The sequence below is a fragment of the Aptenodytes patagonicus genome, chromosome 1 (genome assembly GCF_965638725.1).
Source record: "Aptenodytes patagonicus chromosome 1, bAptPat1.pri.cur, whole genome shotgun sequence".
Taxonomy (NCBI): domain Eukaryota; kingdom Metazoa; phylum Chordata; class Aves; order Sphenisciformes; family Spheniscidae; genus Aptenodytes; species Aptenodytes patagonicus.
The window spans coordinates 59855820-59878157 of record NC_134949.1 but is presented as its reverse complement, the minus strand read 5'-3'; the positions used below and the strand labels follow the sequence as shown (position 1 = coordinate 59878157).

The following is a 22338-nucleotide window of genomic DNA, read 5'->3' as shown; positions in this document are numbered from 1 at the left end:
TGCCACTTTGCAGCTATTCAGGGAACAGTGAAGTCTTCTGCTCTTCCCAAAAGTTCTGATCTCCAGCTACATCGGTAGCCAGAAGCAGAAGCAATATGCAGACTTGGTCCACAGAAACAGCCGTGACCATTATTTGATTCATTATTTGAAGAGAAATTTTAGCAATATAATAATTTCTGCTACCCAGTGCAGGACAGATGCTGAAGCTGTGCTTCTGTCATAAACAGAAAACTGCAGGAATGAAGCAGCCCAGAGTTACAGGCTTTTTCGTACAGGTGAAGGATCATGCCACTCTGTCTAAAGACAAAGACAAAGAGAGGAGCAGGTCAGTCTGGCCTGTACAGAAGAGGGCTGTAATGCAGAGAGTCAAGGTGTGAGAGGAAGAAATGAAATAAATCACCAGATCCAAGGAAAAAAAGGAAAATGTAAAACAAGAATACAGATAGGGATGAATGCCTGATGTTTTCTGGGACCAGGGTTGTGAGGAATTATGGTCAGCAGAGACCAGCAAGATCCCCAGGGAAGAGGCATGGAGGGAGAGCTGAGCACTGAAAGCAGTGGCATCGGCTTTGTATGGCTCCGTGAAACTCAGATTAAACCACTTCTACCTCCCTGGCAGGTGGTGAGGAGGAGGAAATCAAAATCAGTGAAAAAAGGCAAATCTGAGGCTGACTGATTCTCTGCATTTAGCCTTTCCTCTATGCATACCGCCCCGGTACCGTTCCTTTCCCTTTGCCTAACTACCCCCAGGAGCATGCTCTTCCTCTCCGGACCCCACTAATCCTGCTGTAACACATGGTATTTCCATGTAACACGTGGAAACCCCCACCAGATGTACGAGGACACCGTCCTCCCACCTCGTCTTACCTCTCTCAGCATGCAAATACAGAGGGTGCAGCGCTAGGAGCAGGGGGAGAAGGTGTGTCCCCACCATGACAGATGCTGTAGCTCTGGGGAACATTCAGCCTGTTCTGTTGACGTTACAAATGAATGCATGCACCCTTGTGGCTTCGTTAATGACTATATTCCCAGATGAAGAGGCAAGAAAATGAATGCATCCTGCAAAAAACCGAAGACAAATGGGAAGTAATTTAAGTAAATCCCCAACACCGAAACAATGCACATAAGAAATCTTTTGAAGTTTTGCTTCTCTAAGGAAGCAAGTCCTTGTATTCAAACAGGACTCACTAGCCTTGTTTATAAATAAGACTAAGGAAATTACATGGCTGAGGTAATTGGCACGCAAGGTCCATTTCACCTGAAGTCCACTGTAACACTGTAGCCACTTCCTCCATATTCATATCCATAAGCCCTTTAAAATGTATTTATTTTTCATAGAACCTATCCAAATGTAACAAGCCACACTTCCTTTTTAAGGGCAGTTTGGTAGCTAGTAACACGCTAGTAACATACAAGCGTTGTAGTGTGCACAGAGAAGAGTAGCACTGCCTGTGCAAAACAATGCAGGCTTTTCATGGGTAGGTGGGGATCAGAGGTTTTAAACCAGGTCCCATTCCAGTTAATGCCAAATCATCTTAGAAAGGTCCCTTCCAACCCGAACTATTCTATGATTCTATGATAATCTACGAAAAAATTACAGGAAAATGGGACAGGAGTGAAAAGAGATTTGTGAGTTGCAAACTATGACAGGCAGAATTGATAATGGTTCACACAGCTCTGAGTGCTGTATTGAATTCTATACACAACCTGGCTGTGGGCTTGTGCTCACGTTACTATTCATTCCCCTTATACTCATTGCACTTGAGGGCCCACTGAACCAAGTACTGAAAAACAATGAAACAAAAAGAGGGCTACTGAACTAGAAACTTGCACCTTAGTGCAGGCAGGGGAAAATAGGCGGACAAGGATAGATGGTGGATATAATCTGGGGAAGGCAAGAGCATATTGGGTGGCGTCATGGGCAGTAACCCTTAGCACACAATTAATCCTGCATTAAGCATAAGAAAGCATACACACGTACCAAAACGTTCTGCATTGGCAAGAGCATTTCATACAACATGTATCTCACTGCCAAGAAGACACCTGATGGAACGTTCCATATACCCTTTTGCAGTTTCTCTCCCTGGCATGTAGGCAAAAGAATGCAAGATGCTCTGAAAAAAAGGAGCAAGCAATATTCTCACAATAGTCTGAGACTGACTGACTGAAGCTGCACTTCAGGTCTTAAAAACTATGGGAACTGTTTGATTTTCCAACTCCCTCACTACAACCTCTTGCATTCAAGACTACAAAGAAACAATTCTGTCAGGTGTTAAGGATTTGAAGGGGTTGTGACTCTCAAGTTTGCTATCAGCATCCTGACATTTTCCCCACCTGACCTGTATAATCTGGGTGTACACTCTAAAGGGATCCCTGGATTTTCTAGAAAAGGGAAAGGCTAAGCTGTTTGAAAGCACTCAATAAATATCAATGGTTTGTGCTGGCTGGTTCCCTTTATTAGCTCTGAAGAATGGGAATGATTGAAATTAGTTTTTCTGAGCATTTCTGCACTGATGAAAAGTGCAGTAGGAGGGACTACATGTTGTTGTTGTTACTATTACAATTACTATTATTATGATGATTGTTCTGTGGGAGGAAAGGAGCATAGATAGATCTCACCAGGGGAAGTCTGAATGATTGGTGCTTCAGTGGCTTTATGTGCAAGTATCCTGCTATATGCTCACTTTTGCAAATTCACCTGCAAATTCATTCTCTCTCCTCCACACACAGTCACTGACACAATCTAATACCTATGAACCATCCAGCACTAAAAACATTAAACTGCAGGGGAGCCAGAATCCTTTCTCATTCTAGGGTGCAGAATATTAAACACACCATCCCTACACATTTACTAGCTATCATTATGAAACGCCTGCCATCATCAAATACCAGGCTAATTTAGGCTTTCAATTTTCAAAGCAATCTGTATCCCTGTTCCTTTTGGCTGCACCTAGCTTCTCCCAACCATGCTAATGGCTTATTCTGACTTGTTCCCATTCTGCCTCCACCTGACCCATAGGCCAAGTGCTCCCAGGAGTTAACTGATGTTTCCGTACAGTCCATAATACGAGCAAGAAAGCTGAAGACTGTAAAATCCTGGTGATAGGAGCCATGTTTTTGTTGTACTGTGCATTGCCGAATGGGGTATGGATCCATCACTGGGACCCCTAGAAACATCATCAATAATTGGAGGTAAAGAGCAGGTCTCAGTGAGTTCAACTCTGGCAAGGTCCTGGTCATAAATTTGCAGAGGCACTTGCCCACCTGGGTAACTCCTCCCTGGGTTATGGGTTGGAGGGCAAGGAGTGATTTTAGAGTTCCACCAGCAGCGGGCACATACGTGCACGTGCGTGAGAACATCTGCACATATGCCTTGTGCTCAGCCTAAGGGCAGGTGGGTTTTAGTCTTATGTGTTACAGCTGCTGCAATTGCAGACATTGATCTGTACATAGAGGCTACACCCCTCACTTTGGATCAAACTATACTTTCACACAGCATAACAGGCATAGGCCTCTATCCTCTTCTAATTCCACTAGGCCCTGCTGTACCGCAAATAATTATTGTCATCATTATGTACTTGTTAGGCCACAAAAGCATCATCAGAACCAGAAGGCAGATCTGTAGGCACTGGGGAACCAGTAGGTCTGTGATGGGTCAGGTTTAACCTCAGGCATGGCTGGGAATTGTAGTCTGCAGACAGCACGTGACTGTGAGCAGCCTCTGACAAAGAGTCATGTGAGTGTCTGCCAGCATCTAAATGAAAAGACGACTCCTGCATCAGTGGAGATGATGGGATTTAAGGTAAGAAAGAGTTAAATGAGGTTTGTTGAACAGGGACCTCCTGAGCGGTCAGAGTGAAGAAAGGCTAACCTAGTGGGAAAAAGACTTGTCTTTTCTGACCAGGCTGTTTCTTGAGTTTTTTTACCTCTATCTTGAATCCTTTGCTGTAATGAATGAGCCCTTTAGAAGATGCTGAGGGTAATTTGCCTTTCTCTTGCCTGCCACCTTTGGACAGTTGATTGTCAGGGCGTGAGGGTTGCATGACGCCTTCTCAGGCAGTAGCCCCAAGTGTGCTCTTCAGACATGCTTATCTCAGCTCCGGCCAGTCCTGACCCTCCACCTGTGCAGCACATCCACTCAGTTCGTCAGGCAATCAGATAGGCTTACAGGAGATGTGCCGGTTCATGTGCATGCATGACTAATCTCATGAAAGTGCCGTCTCTGTAACTGCTTAATAAAAAGGAATTCACCCTTTCCCATTGACCCACCGCGGCAGCACAAGCAGCCAACAACTAACCCACACTGCAAGCCCAGCCAGCTCGGAGATTTCTCTCGAAAGGGATGATGAGAGAGGGGAAGCTGTGCCGCGACAGCACAGCACATGCACGTACAAAGAGGAGCTTGTGCCGAAGACGGGGGAAGGTGGGCACACGCTCCACACGAGGTGGTCGGGGTGAGAGCCAGGGCCCAGCCCAGACACCCTGCACGTGGCCTGCTCATGGCTCCCATGAGCGACCTCCGAGGGAGCACATGGCACCCGGAGAACCATGCTGGGGTGTCTGGGGGCACGGTGGGTGGCCCCCAGTGCGCTATGGCCCCGCGCTATGGCCCCAGCCCTGGGCCCGTGCACTTGCACCAGCGGGGCCCTGGGCGGGCGAGGGGGAAGAGGCCCCAGGCCAGGCCCCGGAGCCAAGCCGCTGGGCAGGCCTCGGCACACGGTATACCAAACCCCGCCCGCGGTGGGAGCGGCGGGCCGTGGCAGGGAAGGCTAAATGCGTGGCGACTGCCGCCCCAAGGCCGTGCCGCCCGGTGCGGGGTGGCGGCACCCCCGGTCCCGCTCAGACCCGGCGAACGGCGCTCCCCACCACGGCCATCGATGCGCTCGGCAATCCCGCACCCCGCCTTCTCCCCCGCCCCGCGGGTGCCACGTTGGAGGTGCTCGGCGCTCGGCTGGCTGCCCCTGGCCCCGGAGCCGGGCGGGTGTCCCTTGTCTCCCTCTCCAAGATGGCGGCCGCGGGCAGCGGCGGCGCGGCGGGCAGCGGCGGCGCAGAGTGAGGTGGTCGCGGCGCCTCCCCACCCTGCGGCTCGGAACCGGCGGGTCGGCAACCCCCGTCGCCGCTGGGCGGCCCCGCCGCCGGGGCACGCTCGGGCTTGCTGCAGGGGTGGAGCCGCGGTCTGGAGTGAGGCCGGAGCCCGCTCGGGTGAGAGGGCGCGCGGGCGGGAACGGGGCGGCCGAGCCCGCTTCAAACGGAGGTGGCGGGAGGGGCGCGGGCGGCGGCGGGGCCCGGGTCCTGAGAGCGTTGGCGCGCATGCGCCGGGCTGGGCCGCGGGGTGCCCCGGGCCGGGCCGGGCCGGGCCGGGCCCCGTGTCTGCGGAGGGGCCGGTGCCGACGTTTAGCCCCCTCCGCCGCGCTGGGAATTCCCGGCGGGGCCCGCCTGCCCCCGCGCCCTCGCTGGGAGCGCCGGCGGGAATGGGGCGAGGGAGCCCGGCCCGAGCCGCCGCCTCCCCTCCGCTTTCACCAGCCGCGGTCTGTCGCCAGCGGGGTGTGCAGCCTCCCTTGGGGGGCCGAAGTGCGGAGGTCCCTGTGGAGTCCGGGGGGCTGCAGAAGAGCAACGCGTGGCCTTGATCCCGCAAGCGTGTGCGTTAAGGAACGGGAGACGTGAAGAGAGAGTTTCTCCGGTGAACCTGTGCGATTACTGCTGGAACGGAAGAATTTGAAGAAGGGGAACCTAATTAACTTACAGGACGAGACAAGTTAAAGACATGTTTTGTATTTGCAGGGTTAGAGGTCTAGGTTGTAAGCCCCTTTGGGCATCATCTATCAACCTTTATACCTGCCAAGCAGGTAAGATTTAAAAAGAGTAAAAGGTGTGCATGTAGCGATAAACAAATCTTAGTTTCTCCAAGTCATCCATTCCTGAATGACTGTCTTCAGCTTTGTTTTGCTGAAGAGTATCTAGATTAGGCCCTTGTCCTCTTGAGCACAATGCTTTTGTATCATGTGTGTTCCCACTGAAGTCCATATGGCAACTGAACATCATGAAATGTTGACAAGATCCTGTTCAAGATTGTGAGCCCACAAGTGGCAAGATGCTCTTTTTACTGCAAAGTGCAGTGCTCTAGTGTGTGTACGTGTGCAGTGCTCTTGAGTGTATACATAAATTCTGCCTACAAATTGCTGTGCTTGCTACCAACAATTATAGTGGTCAGAATACTGACTTAAAACATTTTGTGGCAGATGGTTTCCCAAAACCTGAAGAAATAACATGTACTCCTATGAATTTAAACAGAAACATCTCCTGTGTACCTGCAAGCTTGATTTAGTTGGGACTTTGTTGTTTCACTTAAGTAACCACTATAGGATGAATATGTTGTACATTCTCAGCCAATTATTTATAAAATTGAGGTATGTGCAGGGATGTACAAGCACAGGTCCCCTGCTCTCAAGGTATACAAATGTAACTTCAGTGTGGCAAGATTACTGTGACAGTTAGAGTGAACAAGCTGCGTGATCTTTGTGGTTGAATCCTTACACGGGTGCACATACACACAAACACACAAAATCGGTTAGGTTCAATTGGTTTAATCGCTTACGAGCAGAAGGTCGATCTTTTCATGTTAAGCTGGTTGCTGACTGAAGAGCAAAAGCTGTTTACTCTGAGAGAACCAGAGTGCAGCTATTCCATAAGGGCACTGTCCTGCTATATGCCAGCAACTGTGGAACAGAATGACTCGGTTAGAGGAGGCCTGAATCCTGGGGGCTGACAGGGGTTGGGGTGCTGCAGAAGCCCTAGCAAAAAGGAGTGCTTTCTTCCATTCCCTCTCCCAGGTTGGCGTTCAGAATGGCTGCAGTGGTAGTGTTGGGAAACACTTCAGAAGGGTGCACACCTTCACTACAAAATGTGTGATTCTTTAGTTAAAAAGATTTGAAATAATTCTTTTGTAGTACAATGATTCCTGCCTGCTTCCTTCTTTTCCTTCACTTCATCTGCGATTCAAGGGTTTGGAATCTCTCTTTAAACATCCCATTCTTTGCTTCAGTGGCTCCTGACAAAAAATGGCTTTGACACAAGTTTGGGTGCAGTTTTGTGTGTTACGAAAATCAAACTCAGCTGCCTTCTCACCTGCTTTCTATTTTTGTAAATAAATTACTTCAGTGATTTGGAGATTTTATAAGGAAGAAGTGGTCTTTTATATCTTTAAAATAATAGAACAACCATCTCCAATTTAATTTAAAAAATAAATAGATCTGTCAAGCCTGAAGAGTGAGCATGAACCAACCAGAAGGTAGACTCCTTTCCTTTCCCACTGTCTTCCAGAGAATCTTCACTTGGTTCAGAGGAAGTTTCCCACTTTACATCGTGATTCTTCTTTATGGCAGGGTTATTTTCATTCTCTGTTTCTCAGACCTTTTCCTGTAGATGGGAACGGGGGAAGGAGCCCAGACGTGGCAACACATTCTCAGGCTCCTGCAGGACCACGATGGCTTATGATGACTCCAAGAAGAAAGAAGGTATGACTGCTTCATAATCTCAGAGGGAGTTGCCAAAAAAAAAAAGGGTACCCTCTGCAGCCCTTGCCAGGCCATGCAGTCAGAGTGGGAAAGGAAGCTAGTATTCTGTGGAGCCCTTAAATTTAACCTGGCCGAGTTGCTGGAGGATCCCAAGCCCTTGACTTCCAGATGTAAAGTACTGGGATTAGAACTTGAGAGAAATGGGTGGTATTTCCTAATGCAAACACCTTGATTGGAAACTCTGCCACTGCAGCCTTTCTTCTCCCTGCCAGGTCAATGGAATGGGAGACCAGGGATAGGGATATGTTTAGTCATGGTAACGTTGCTAGGTCTGGTTGTCTTTAGGAAGAAATATACAAGGGTTAGAAATGAAATCTTGATTGACTGTGTTGTAGCATTAGAGCACTGAGCCCCATCCCTGTGGTCAGAGAGTACAGATTGTTATCTTTTAGGCCCCTGTGCTTGTTGGGTTTTGTGCATCACTCTGTGCCAACGTCTGCTGTTATCTTATTTTGTGCGTAGTCCACATGTCTATCATTGCTTAATGGGGTATTTAATTTCTTCCTTTTTTCCCATTTCACGTAAATCTTAGAGTTCCTAGAGAGCAACCGAAGTGTAGATGACGTGGGGCTGGCAACTGGCAGGATACAGCGAGAGAAAAAGCGCTCTTACAAGGATCTGCTGCAAGAGGAAGACGAGATAGCAACTCAGGTCAGGAAGCCCTCAGGGAAAAGGTTGAAGGTGTAAGGATAAGTGCAAAGCTAGTGATAGAATGGGATGGATGGGTTACTTGTTCTTTTTTATATAGAAATGCATGTAGAAGACGGCAAGAGCAGCTAGTGATGTCCCGTATTGTTCAGTAACTTTCCTGGGGAAAAGGAGGGGGTCAATCCCAATTACAACTGATTCTGATTTTTCTGGCCTCAGAAAATAGGGTAGTAGGATGCTGTCCTAGTCTTGATGTAGAACCTTGCAAGTCATAAGATAGCATGAATAACTTTTTACACACAAAAAAAAGATTTTTAGAATTTATGGTTGTATAAATAGCCAGCAAAGAATGAATATAATGTTAACTGATGTGCTGTTGTCTTCCTGATTCTGCAGACAGCCTGAAACAATAGCTCTTGAGAGGTATGAACTTGCCCTATTCACCTCTTTGGGGCCTTAACTCTGAAATCACGTAGTGACAACTTAAGTTTCTTCAAAACTTTCCTCTTTGAGCTAAAATTTCTGCTGTTAGCTCAAAGGTGACTATCTTGTGATTATTTTTATTTTTTTTAAATCTGGAAGAGAAGTTCTAGTTTAAAATGAAAATGTTCTTCTGCCATGCAGATGGAATTCTGTAGAGGAGCTTCATTTTCAGACCGTAAATTGGTCAAGAGACAAATAATAATTGGGTGACATGACATATTAAGGTCAATTTTTTGGCCTGTCATTTTAATTGTCACCTCTCTGTACCTTTTATCTTTTTCAGCATATTAAACATGAACTGCTTACCTTCATTTTCAAGGCTTGACAGCCTATGCATGCTTAGTTATTTCTTAGCTTTGTTAAGAAGTAGATGTCTGTCTTTTATCAACTCATCAACGCCAAGTGCTGGCTTTCATTGCCCATTTCTTAACACTTCAAAATGTGCTTTTTCAAGTTTTCTTGTCTATTGCTCCTCTCATGTGGGGGGAGCTCCCTATAGAGATCTGTCTTTCAGTTTCCTTATAGCCCTGTTGTGCTGCAATACCTACAGAAAGCTTGATGCCGGTTAGGTGGCTGATGTGCTGAAACCAATCCTGACTAATACCATTTTTTGTATTCTCCCACCTATCCGTAACATGCTTTTTGTCTCTTACCTTAAACCTACACTGTGGGCTCTTGGGGACAGAGTATGTTTCCTTGGCTTGTTTTAGCACCTAGAATAATGGTCCTGTTCATACCTAGGGTTCCTTGATGTTACAGTAGTACAAAAAACTCTTGATATCTCCTGCAAATTATTATCTATGTCAATAGTCCATGTGAATCTCTTATTATTTCCTTCTTGTTTGTCAGCAACTTTTTTCTTCTTATTCTAGGACAGTGAGCTTTTTCCAGGGACAGAACCTCAGAAAAAGAAGAGAAAGCACTCCTCGGATGAGTTCTGCTACAGAGGTAAGATAGTAATCAGGCAGGGGAAGGGGCTAACAGATCATGACTTTGAGGAAAGGATGCTGTTAAACCAGTGTCATCAAGCTTTGTGGTTAGCACTTTATGGGGGGAAGGTACATCAAGCTGTCTTAGAAGGAGTAATCAGAAACCTGACGCTGATCAGCACCAGACAGTAAAAGATTAGGGAATGTTATTTTCAAGTCCAGCTTAAAAAGTTGCCATTGTTGGGGGTAGAAATCTTCCACCCCTCTTTTCATTGACAAGTTGTAGTTTTCAAACCCATGCCTTCTCTTTTGGCATTTGCATTTCTTTTTTCCCTATTGCATTACAAACTGTAATTTTACTTGCAGATAATTTTACCGTCTCTGAATTTATAAAAACAATGCATCAGGGTGAAAAATAAATGCTTCTGGGTTCAGTTTAAATACAGAAACATTATTCTCACAATTAATAATCATAGAATCATAGAATAGTTTGGGTTGGAAGGGACCACTAAAGGTCATCTAGTCCAGCCCCCCTGCCGTGGGCAGGGACATCTTCAACTAGATCAGGTTGCTCAGAGCCCCATCCAACCTGACCTGGAATGTTTCCAGGGATGGGGCATCCACCACCTCTCTGGGCAACCTGCTCCAGTGCTTCACCACCCTCAGCGTAAAAAATTTCTTCCTTATATCTAGTCTATATCTACCCCCCTTTAGTTTAAAGCCATTCCCCCTTGTCCTGTCGCAACAGGCCCTGCTAAAAAGTTTGCCGCCATCTTTTTTACAAGCCCCCTTTAAGTACTGAAAGGCTGCAATCAGGTCTCCCCAAAGCCTTCTCTTCTCTAGGCTGAACAACCCCAACTCTCTCAGCCTTTCTTCATAGGAGAGGTGTTCCAGCCCCCTGATCATTTTCGTGGCCCTCCTCTGGACCCGCTCCAACAGGCCCGTGTCTTTCTTATGCTGAGGGCTCCAGAGCTGGACGCAGTCTTCCAGGTGGGGTCTCAGCAGAGCAGAGCAGAGGGGCAGAATCACCTCCCTCGACCTGCTGGCCACGCTTCTTTTGATGCAGCCCAGGATACGATTGGCCGTCTGGGCTGCGAGCGCACATTGCTGGCTCATGTCCAGCTTTTCACCCACCAGTACCCCCAAGTCCTTCTTGGCAGGGCTGCTCTCAATCCCTTCATCCCCCAGCCTGTACTCATACGAGGGGTTGCCCTGACCCAGGCACAGGACCCTGCACTTGGCCTTGTTAAACCTCAGGAGGTTCACACCGGCCCACTTCTCGAGCTGGTCCAGGTCCCTCTGGATGGCATCCCATCCCTCTGGTGTGTCGACCACACCACTCAGCTTGGTGTCATCTGCAAACTTGCTGAGGGTGCCCTCGATCCCACTGTCTGTGTCATTGATGAAGTTATTAAACAGTACCGGTCCCAATACGGACTCCTGCAGGACACCACTCGTCACCAATCTCCATCTGGACATTGAGCCGTTGACCACTACCCTCTGGATGCGACCATCTAACCAATTCCTCACCCACCGGACAGTCCACCCATCAAATCCATACCTCTCCAGTTTAGAGAGAAGGATGTTGTGGGGGACCGTGTCAAAGGCCTTACAGAGGTCCAGATAGACGACATCTGTAGCCCTTCCCATGTCCACTGATGTGGTCACTCCATCATAGAAGGCCACTAGGTTAGTCAGGCAGGACTTGCCCTTGGTGAAGCCGTGCTGGCTGTCTCGAATCACCTCCTTGTCCTCCATGTGCCTTAGCATAGCTTCCAGGAGGATCTGTTCCATGATCTTCCCAGGCACAGAGGTGAGACTAACTGGCCAGAAAATGACAATTCTATTCATAAAAGCTTAGCAGGTTTAAGATTTATTTTTGGCCCAATGAAAAGAGAAAGCCAAGCTGAAATTTTGTCAAAATCTATTTTCAGAATGAAAAAGCTTGTATTTTCAATTCATTGGTCTCACCTTGGCTAAAAATGGCATGAAAACCTTGCACTTGAGTTGTAATTTCTGGCTCAATAAGATACATTTTCATCAAAATATGTTATTTCGCAATAGAATACAGAGTTTGACAAAACTTCAAGAACTTTCCTACTCTCTCTTCCTGCCTTAAATTATTTGACCAGCTCAGGCATTACAGCTCCTCAGTTGTATCAGTAAGGCCACGCTGAGCTGGCTACAAGCTTCAGAGATCTATTTAAGCCAGGATGCAAATCTGTTAGCTGTAATCATAAGTCTTACAGGATTCCCCCTTCAGTTCTTTGGGCTAGAGTAATGTTGTCTTTAGGGGAATCATCTTGATGTACGTTTCTCTTGATCTTTTTCAGGTGTTTCGCCTTTGGATCTACCATCAAAGAAGAAGAAAAAAGCAGTTTCTAGCCCATCCTCAGCTGATACAACCATGGATTTACTCAAGGCTATCACCTCACCTTTGGCCACAAGCTCAAAGTCTTCAAAGAAGACCTCTGAAAAATCATCTTATTCTTCCTCTGGCCATTCCGAAAGCAAAAAGGAGCACCACAAGAAGAAGCTGAGTGGAAGCAGTGGGGAGCACTCAGTAGACGATGGCAGCTTCCACAAATCTAAAAAAATGAAACCTCTCTACGTGAACACAGAGACACTTACTCTTCGTGAACCTGATGGCTTGAAGATGAAGCTCATCCTTTCACCGAAAGAGAAAAGTAGTGCAGCAGATGATGATTCTTTCTCCTACTCTTCAGCACCAGCAGCTGCAAAGAAATCTTCAAAGAAATCAGCTCGAGATGAGCAAGGCTCATTCCTGCTGGGTCATGAACTGCAGAGCTTCCTGAAGTCATCCCGGAAGAAGCACAAACCACCTCCGGACCCACATCCACCTTCTGAGAGTTTTGGTGCTGACACCTCCCTTTTTTCAGAGGGCCATGGCAGCGAGTATGAGATTTCGGGTATGGAGGCACCACCAGAATCTGGTTCCTCTTCTGGTGGGGAGTTGGAGGCTGGAGAGTTAGTGATAGATGACTCCTACCGGGAAATCAAGAAGAAGAAGAAGTCAAAAAAAAGTAAGAAAAAAAAAGACAAGGAGAAACACAGAGAGAAGAAGCACTCTAAGTCTAAAAAGAGTTCGGGGCATGCTCCTGTGGCAGTAGCAGAAGTAACAGTGTCACCACCACCTCCTCCTAGTACCCCCTATGTTCTTCCTCCACCTCCTCCTGCTGTTTTTCACTCAGATGGTCAAGGTGAGAAGAGGAGGAAAAAGGAAGACAAGGAGAAGGACAAAGCTGAGAAATGGGAAAAGGAAAAGGAGAGAGAAAAGGAAAAGGAGAGAGAAAAGGAAAAGGAAAGAGAAAAGGAAAGAGAAAAGGAAAAGGAGAGAGAAAAGGAAAAGGAAAGAGAAAAGGAAAGAGAAAAGGAGAAAGAAAGAGAAAAGGAAAAAGAAAGAGAAAAAGAAAAGGAAAGAGAAAAAGAAAAGGAAAGAGAAAGAGAAAAAGTAAGGAAAAATTGGAGTGAAAATAGAAATTGGGTGATGGGCAATGGTGAATTAGGCACTCCATTACAAAGGCATGTTAAATTGAAACAGAAGGATAACTAATACCAGGATCGATGGTTTCGCTGAAGCATGTTTGGAAAAATGTGTCAGTCACTGATTTCTGTTTGTAGCAAAAGGAATATATATCATTCTGGTTTTGTGGCACAGGCAGTTTCTAGCTGATAGAGGTTCTTTGAAAAGGTTATACTTAATTTGCTTGGTACAGGTTATGTACCAAGCACAACTGCATCATTTTCTAAGGTAACCGGTTCTAGCTATTGCCAGGCAGACTTTTGGACTAGTGATCTAGTCCATCATCACAGTTCCTGTAAAAAGGAATCGAGCTCTAACCTGAAAAGTGAAGATATTTAGCCATTTACTCCTCTATTCAAATGAAATTCTAATTCTTATAGACTACCACATTCCCAGTTTTGTCTTATACTCATAAATATATCAGTTTTCCATGGTTAGTGTATAAAAATATGAGTAGGAGAAATGGTAGCTAGCATATGAGTGAGTTTGCAGGTGATATAACTGTAGCTGTGTAAGTATATAAATGGGGAAAAGCCATTTCTGTATGTTCAGATAGACAAGAGTTGCTTTGTGTCAGGAAATGGGCAGACATAGCCTAAATTTGTTCAGCCATTATTCTGTTCTGTTTGGTAAGTTTTCTCTGATCATAGCTCAGCAACAACTTCTGCCTCTGCTGTCAATGTACTTACACTGTCTATTTTCCTGCCAATTTGAAGTGTTTTGTAAGGATGCAAGGCATGGAACAAAACATGATGAGGACTGAATTGTTTTGACAGATCTATGATAGGTATTGTGAATAGTATGACAGATACATTTCTTTTATTATTTTAAGTTTTAAAACCAAGATATATTAACAGAGTTGTATGTTGATCCTGGATTTAGAATAGCAGGTTTTTGTAACTTATGAATGAAATGCATTGACAGAGTCATTGCAAGATAAGCCTTGCACTAAGACTGGTTCTGGCTGGTTCCTGTGCTTTCATAAACACTAAATTCAGCCTAGAACATGTAAAACACTGCTTTTTTAGGTTCCTCGTCTAAGCACCACATCTTTCTTTAAGTCTTGAATAAATGCCAAATTCTTATTAAATTTGAGTAGGTCTCATTATAATTAAAAATCTTTGTTTCCTTTTCTTCTTCTGACTAGCCAAAGAAGAAAAACATGTCTGCCTATCAAGTGTTCTGTAAGGAATATCGTACAACTATTGTGTCTGAGCACCCTGGAATAGGTGAGAGAATAATCTAGCCTTGCCTTCTCTTGATTATATGCTGGTCAGATTAATTAGCAGAACATACCACCTCTGTTTCGTACCAACCTCTTAATTTTGACAGAATGCAAAGAATCTGCCAATTTTCTTTGGATAAGAGATGGCAAAGGGGACAGGAGTGGATCTCATTATTTGATTTCATTGCATTTTATCCAAGCTGTGAATCTGGATAAAGAAATTGCTAGCTCGCTCTTTCTTTACTTAAAGAGTTATATTCATTGTGTCGCTTTCCTCTATATAGACGTGTGACACTATATTCATGGTATCAGCTTCTTTTTTAATTTTAAACAGTAAGGGGAATGCACACTGGCAATCATTTTCAGGGCAGTGTGGAGAGTTCCAGTTGTGGAATGGGTTGCTTCCTAGATGTGTATGCAGGGGCCAGTAAATTTCCTATGTTCTCTCCATGATTTTATGATTTCATTTGTTTTAAACATTTGTTTTAAACATTTTTCTTCTTTCCTTCTGCCAGATTTTGGAGAATTAAGTAAGAAACTGGCAGAAGTGTGGAAGCAGCTACCTGAGAAGGATAAACTGGTGAGTGTGTGTGAGATGTTGTTGTAAAATGATTTCTGTAAACTAGGTGCTTAGGTCAGAAGATGCTGGCAGCATTGCCACCATACCTTGAAAAATGCTACCTATGTCCCCAAAGTATGTAAAGATGGAAAGTATGGAAACCTTGCCCTTGTGATCATAAAAGCATCCATTTTCTTCTTACGGTATTGCTTCACCAGTTAGCTACATAACATCATTCTGCCTCCAGGTCCTGGCATCAGGTAACAGAATTACCTAATGTTATGAATCTCTCTTTTCATACCATGGTAACTGCAGATCTGGAAACAGAAAGCTCAGTATCTCCAACACAAGCAGAATAAAGCGGAGGCCACCACTGTGAAGAGAAAGGCATCATCTTCAGATGGTGCACCAAAAATAAAAGGTAATTGTTGCACTTTATTTGCTCTGGTCTTCTTTCTTGGACAGGGAAGATAGTGTTGCCTGTGGAATAAGGAACAAGGGTCCTTTCCTGCTTCACACGCCTACCTGCTTTCTCACAAGTCTTGACATTTAACTCATCATATTACTCAAAAACAAACATTCTGTGAGAGTGAGAATGACGTCAGCATTTTTTTAAAAGATTTCCTTGTCTAATTTGTAGAATGGGACTTCTTTAGCAGCTTAGGGGTTGAAATGTAAAATACAAAGAGGCAGCAGGGAAGTTCCAGTGGGATTAGTTTGCTGCTAGAGGAAAAAGGGTTGTTCTTGGCTTGGCATCTCTGTTTATCAAATCTCCCAAACCAAATCTCCCAAATTGCATTCAGCTGAGGCAGATGCTTTGTACACATAGAAGGAAAGTTTTGACTCCAAAGACCACAGGACCGGGTCCACAGAACTATTTAAGCATCTCATGCCTTTGAGATTTGAACTTTACTAAGTAAATAGGCTTGTAAGTAAAAGAATGAAATAAGAGAATATGGAATTTTAATTTGTGTGTTTCCAGCTTCTCCAACAGGAGTGATTTCCCCTCATAAGAAATCTACCACCACCACCGTGGTGGTGTCTTCCTCACCAGCCAAAGTCCCTGAGACAGATCCTATTGATGTAGCTGCACACTTACAGCTGCTGGGTGAATCTCTGAGCCTCATTGGACACAGACTGCAGGAAACAGAGGTGAGCGTAACCAGCGATGTCACGGTGATGTCATGTAATCTACACACAGGATTGGGGGGGATTGTTACCTTATTTTACTTAAAAGCTTAGCCAATGCTTTTCTGTTAGGAAGAGGAATTAGAGATGGTGCGTCGTGTTTCTTTGATGCATTGCTGTTTGTTTTCAGTGAAATAAAAAGCCTTGTTTCTCAGTAAACAGTAGGCATCAAAGAAAGACAGGTCCTTTGCAGCTCTAGGTCCTTGAAGGCAATTCTTAGTTCAACAAACTCTTCAGTATTTTCTTACTACATGTTCACCTTGGATCTGGTACTTCCTTGCTATCTTTGCCAATCTCCGGTCCAGTTTCTGTTACTGTCTCAAGCCTGCTCAGAAAACCATCAGAGAAGGCCTTTACCAAGATGTTTTTTGCATGTCCTGTTGTTTTCTGGCAGTATCGTACTGCCAGTGCTTTGGATAGGAGCTACTATTGTTTCAACTTACCTGGTAATGTAGAAGATGTCGTATTTTAGAATCATAGAATCATAGAATCATTTAGGTTGGAAAGGACCTTTAAGGTCATCAAGTCCAACCGTTAACCTAACACTGCCAAGTCCACCACTAAACCATGTCCCTAAGCGCCACATCTACTATTTAAACCATTTTAATGGTTTCCTTCTGTTAAGATGGTAGTGATTCTATGCATGCACACACACAGGCACTTTCAGAACTCAGCCCAGCCTGTAAGGGGAACACGTATTTGGCTCAAATAATCTCATTGAATTTTATGGCTAACGTGATCATCTCATCCCACTATGCTTGCTTGTTTTATAAGCAGTAAAATAAATGTTCTTGCGTTTTGTTTCTGGTGTGACCGATTGAGGTCATTCTTCAGAGGAACAACCGGAGTAAAATCTCCCCCTTTATAGAAAGGCACACAAACAAATTCCCCTTCCTGAAAGTATATCAATGACTAAAGCATTTGTTAGACTTAGCATTTCTTTAGACTTCAATAATAAAAAACCTATTGTCTTTAGGACTCATGTAGTTAACAAAATAGATGGTACGAAATGGCAAAGAAATTACATTACAAAAAATTGTGGAATTAAGTGTTTTATGCAACTGACAACTGTCTGACCTTTTCTGCTGTTCCCTACTTTTTTCCTACACCAGTATGTTGCCTACTGAATTCTTAAATTTTCTGAGCCAGCAGTCTCTCTGTGAAGCGCGTGGCATAGTTTTGTCTCTGTGTAAATAATGAAAGTGGACTGGAGGAGCTCTAGAGTGAAGATACTGTATCTGCATGAGGATCAATACAGTTGTGAAAGAACCATAATTTCCACTACTCATCCCTATCCGTTTTTTTCTTTCCTTACTTCCAGGGAATGGTGGCTGTTTCAGGAAGTTTGTCAGTACTTCTGGATTCAATCATCTGTGCTTTGGGCCCGTTAGCATGTCTGACCACGCAACTACCTGAGTTGAATGGCTGCCCTAAGCACGTTTTGGTGAGTTCCTTGTGGATATTTCCATTCTAGCACTGTTAATTTCAGTAGAGTCCAGCTAGAGTTTTTTGATGAATCAGTCTTATGATGTGATTATAATTCCAGGGCAATAAGAAAATTGTCTTGGTCATACACTTTTATAGAGGAATATTTCTTGAAATTCTTTAAGATGTTACTGTTGTACAGTATTGTGCAACATTTTTTCTCCCAGTGGCAACTGAACTAATAATTGTAGCATTGATTGCAGTGTGTGTAGATCCTGTTTCAGTGACTGAATCGATCTGTCTGAATCAAATAAAATCGCCTATACGCATACCAGTATTTTTGAAAGTTCTAATTTTCCATAAAAATAAAAACCACATTCTAGCTGCTCTGTATCACACAATCTGTTTTTCCTTTAGTGGCATAAAAAATAACTTGTGATCTCAGGATTCCTAAAGTGATTGAGTAGGGCCTTTTACATGTGGCTGTAACCTTCTCCAAGGAAAGAAAAATAGTCTGTGTTTTAAGGAACTGCATGACTACAGGTTCTTTTCCACTTAAAACTACACTTAATATTGAGCCCTGTTTTAGCAACAGCTTGTGGCATATATGTAGTGTGATGTGGACATAGATTAAGATGGCAGCAGCATAAAAGGAATCAGGAGTCATGCCTCCAACAGGAGACATGAATAAAGCAGAGAAGGAGAGGAGCAGAAATGAAAAATAAATACATAGTCTGAAAAAGTTAAAGAGATTAAAAATAAATCTGGCAGAGAGAACAACAAAAATGGGTTATGAATTGGCATGTTATAATAGGGCAGCCCGAACATTGATTCATTTTGAGAAAGGGCTATGAACAACAACAACAAAGTTGACAGCTTAGGCTGTGAGCTCCCACAAACTGGCTGTCTGCACAAAAGCTGAGTCAGTGGGGTGTTCCCATCCTAAGCCATGGAAAAACATCCTATGCTTTTTTTCCTTCTTGCTTGCCAAGTGCATTTAGAGCGATGACACCACATGACTAATGTTGTGTATATTGGCAACTTGATCAACTTATTGTTACAAGGAGCAATGGAGCTTTAGGTGGATTAAGGCACTTACCCTTCACTTCTGAAAACTGGCATTCGGACTTGATAATAAATAAATTATTCTGATTTTTACCATCAGATACATAACGACAGCAGTGTTTTAAGACATGGATAAAATTGTCAGTGGTTGTGTTGCATGTAGAACGCAATTTATCTTTTCAGTCAGTAGGTGGCATTGTTAAATTCTAGAATCACAACTGGTGCAGCTCCAGCTCCTAGCAATTAAAACATGGTATTCCTAAGGCCTTCTTCAGCCATCCAGCCACAGGCTTGAGCTTACTGAAATACTGCATCTGAATAACATACAGATAATACACTGCTGGGTCTTGTTTTCTGATGTGCACAAGAAGGACTCTTACTCTCAGAATTCTATTACAATTTGCAAGGAAAACTGGAGGGCACTTCTTTTTCCCATCTGACACTCTATTAGTGGGTCTGTTTGAGGGTTTTTCTCTTTACTTTTACACTACAGAATTTCATAAAGGACTTGTGAATGTAAAGTCAAGTAATTTTTTTTTATATGCTACAACTTTGATCACTTTGCACAAGTCCTTCATCACCAGTCTTTCCAGTGATTGATGTGATATGGTCAATCTGGCTTGTTTCAAATTCAGAGATAGAGTATGGGGTTCGTAAGGAGGAGGTCGCTTGAGGAAAGCCTCAAGCATTTTCATTGTTTCCAGGTGCTTGCAAACACTGAGGCTACCTTTATGCTTAGTTAACTTACATTTCCAAAAATATGAAAATAAGCCTAGCAGTGGTGGTGATGACTAGGCAGATTTGGTTGTCTCATCATATGGTAACTTGTAAGACAAGTGAACGTGCTTAGTACCCTCATCTGTGTCATTTTTTAAGGATTTTGAGTCATTACCCGACACTAAAAAATACTGAATTTCTTTTCCCAGTCAAACACACTAGACAACATCGCCTACATCATGCCTGGACTTTGATGGGAAAGGATCCTGGGATGTACTCAACCTCTGCGTAACTGACTTGTGTACATAGGCACTACGCCAGCACTCCCGAAGGGCTCCGTGTGTAGGGTTTTAAAGTTTTATATCTGTATAGTATATACATAGGATTGTAACTATTTGACTTCTATTTTATGAAAAGTTGTGAAGTTAAGCTGAGAAAACCCTTTTGTGCTGGTGGGTGAAATGTCCTCCAATCTGAAAGTATTTTGTATGAAGATTCAGGAAGCTTTTGAGATACTCGCCTTAAATTCAGATCCTTTACTGGGGGAAGCAGCCAGAGAATGGACTTCTCGATATAAAGAAAAAAATGTCACCACGAGAGGGGTCATTGAAACAGGTGGCCCAGAGAGGTTGTTGACTCTCCATCCTTGATGATATTCAAAAACTGAATGAGCAGCCTGCTCTACTTGGACTTTCTTTAAGCAGGGGGATGGACCAGATGACCTCCTGATACCTCTTCCAACCTAAAGTATTCTGATATTCTGTGGGCCGGCAGAGATGATAATATATTTCAGACCAAGGAATAGAACTGAACTCTTCACCAGCCCTATTTCTAACTGCTTTTCAGTTTAAAATCTACTGCTTGAGCGGAAAGCTGGATAGCTGATCAAAGATACAGAGGTCTTTGCCTCTTGGTCACTTCTTACAACCCTTCCTCTTCAGTCAGTAATAACTGAAAGTTGTCGGCATCAGCTGGCTGGTCTGGTAGCTGGCATTTGAAGTAAAGTGGAAGATGACAACGAATTTAACCTTTTCTTGTGGACTTGCGCCCAAATCGTCATTAGCATGATATATCAACCAACTGCATTGGCTTGAGAGAATGAACCTCCTGCTGATTTTTCCAGGGCGTGGTCAGCCTGCTTTGATGGAGAGGAGGGTGGAAGCAGATGGGAAAAACTTGGGATTGATTCTGCCCATCTTGCACCTGTTTTGTGAACAGCTAGCTTTGGTTTCTGAGATCGCTGATCCCCCATCCCTTTCACCAGCAGTATTGAAAGAGCCACGGTGCTGCTGTGAGGCTGCGGCTAATGACCAGTTTGAAGCAGTTACGGCTGAGTAAGGCACATGTGGGTTGATTGGACCGATTCCCCTTCCTTCCAGCCACATACTTGGTGTTTGTTTTTCTGCTCCTTTAGAAGAGGAGCCGCAGGAGAGCACTTGATTCTCATATAGGCTTTTGTGTGTCTGTATGTATATGTATGTGGTGTTCATGTCGTATGTATTTAACTTTTACCAATATCTGTAACAGATTTTAATTTATCCTGTATATTTCTCTGTGTGTGTATGTATATACATAATTTAAAAGCAAAAACCCCTCCCTCCACCAACAGTGTGTGGAAAATATGAACCAAGTTTGCCTCACCCCACTTCCTGCAGGAATTGGCTATGTGTGTAGTAGTAAGCGTTGGCATTGTATGGGGAAACACCAGGAAGATTAAGTGTCTGTAGAAACAGGCTATCTTGCGAAGGCAGGTGGAACATCTGAAATACAATTCGACTCTAGCCTTTCCAGCCTTATAACAGTTTTAAAATGACAGAAGAGCACTTTTCTACTTCCAGTCTGAAGCGTAGCTTCTGTTTTTCAGGGTAGTTGAAAGTGAGCTGTCCTTCATTGTGGCTGAGCCCCAAATCGTATTTAAATTAAATCCTCAGGTGTGCGGGAGGGTTTTTCTCCCCATTCCTCTTTAGTATGTATTCCCCAGCTGTGTCTGTACAAGGTAGTCTGTCTCTTACGGAGCTTTTCTCAGTCAGTCAGTGGAGGAGGCAGAAGGTTCTTGGACCACAGTGCAAGTTCTCAACCCGAGCCTCAGACCAGAGCATACATGTTTTAACGATACGTGACTAATCCCAGCGAGCCTGGAACTGGGAAGGGCCCAGGAGGGAGGCGGTCGGATCCTGCTTTGGATCCTGGCCCGTACTGAAGCATCTGCTGTTGGGAGCGGCACAAAATCACTGGCTCTTTCCAGCCCTTTACAACCGAGAGCATCGTGGTGAAGGGGTAGATCCGCTCTGTGAGGAGCAGAAGGGGATCAGCTTTAGCTTTGTCGTCTGTACAATGGAAAACTCTTGAGGAGTTGGAGAAACACACACAACCCTGGTGTATGGTTATTTTTATTTAAAATTTGTACACTTTGTATAATCTGTATCTTGCGGTATTTGGTACCAGAGGGAAAACTTTGGCAAGACTTAGCAGTTTTTATATTTTTGTTATTTCCTTGCTGTTTGATCCCGATTACATTACAATTGTACAAGGCAACTTTTTTGTACTGTACTTACAATATAATTTTTTTTAACATTTGGAGTACTGTCATTCATTTCTGGCACGCGCTGTCTCTCCTGCGGCTGCCGTTACTACTAGTACCTAGCGTTTCTCAGCAAAACACGTCCAATTCCGAGCTCTCGGAACCGAACTCCCGCCGTTTGCAGGCAGCCTGTACCGTTTCCGATAGCCCAGCTCACCCGAAAACGCCGCTCGAAGGCTGCTGGCCGCTTGGGGGCCTTTCTGAAGGCAGACGTACCACCCGGCACCGCGGGTACCGTCGCGGCATTTCCCCTGCCTGCTGCCTCGCTTCAGTTCAGGCCCGCGGCGTCGAGGCGAGAACAGCACCCGGGGCTCGGGGCGAGCGTTGCGCGGGACGTCAGGCGTGGCGGCGTTAGGCCGCCGTTTCAGCTCGTTACGAACGCGTCCCCGTTTCCCGGGTC

The 22338-nt window shown here is 44.5% G+C and overlaps 1 protein-coding gene across 6 annotated transcripts; it reads left to right on the top strand.

The window, feature by feature from the left end:
* The first annotated feature begins 3785 nt into the window (after positions 1-3785).
* HMGXB4 (HMG-box containing 4) lies at positions 3786-21931 on the top strand. 6 transcript variants are annotated; one of them, XM_076338798.1, is made up of 11 exons: positions 3786-3802; positions 7409-7514; positions 8107-8225; positions 9578-9653; positions 11968-13106; positions 14326-14407; positions 14919-14983; positions 15278-15383; positions 15945-16114; positions 17472-17594; positions 19567-21931. In XM_076338798.1, the coding sequence occupies exons 1-11, from the start codon at positions 3788-3790 to the stop codon at positions 19609-19611; spliced, it is 2046 nt and encodes a 681-aa protein (XP_076194913.1). In that variant the 5' UTR covers positions 3786-3787; the 3' UTR covers positions 19612-21931. The 6 variants fall into 6 exon arrangements, with proteins under 6 accessions (XP_076194913.1, XP_076194940.1, XP_076194950.1 ...); XM_076338825.1 differs by lacking the exon at positions 3786-3802 and adding an exon at positions 5070-5202; XM_076338807.1 differs by lacking the exon at positions 3786-3802 and adding an exon at positions 5494-5846.
* The last annotated feature ends 407 nt before the right edge of the window (positions 21932-22338 follow it).

What these genes read in the sequence shown, in the direction of transcription:
- HMGXB4 (XM_076338798.1), top strand. An exon ending in AAGACGAGATAGCAACTCAG is followed by an intron (nt 8,226 to 9,577) that starts GTCAGGAAGCCC and finishes TTCTTATTCTAG; the next exon opens with GACAGTGAGCTTTTTCCAGG. An exon ending in TGGTGCACCAAAAATAAAAG is followed by an intron (nt 15,384 to 15,944) that starts GTAATTGTTGCA and finishes GTGTGTTTCCAG; the next exon opens with CTTCTCCAACAGGAGTGATT.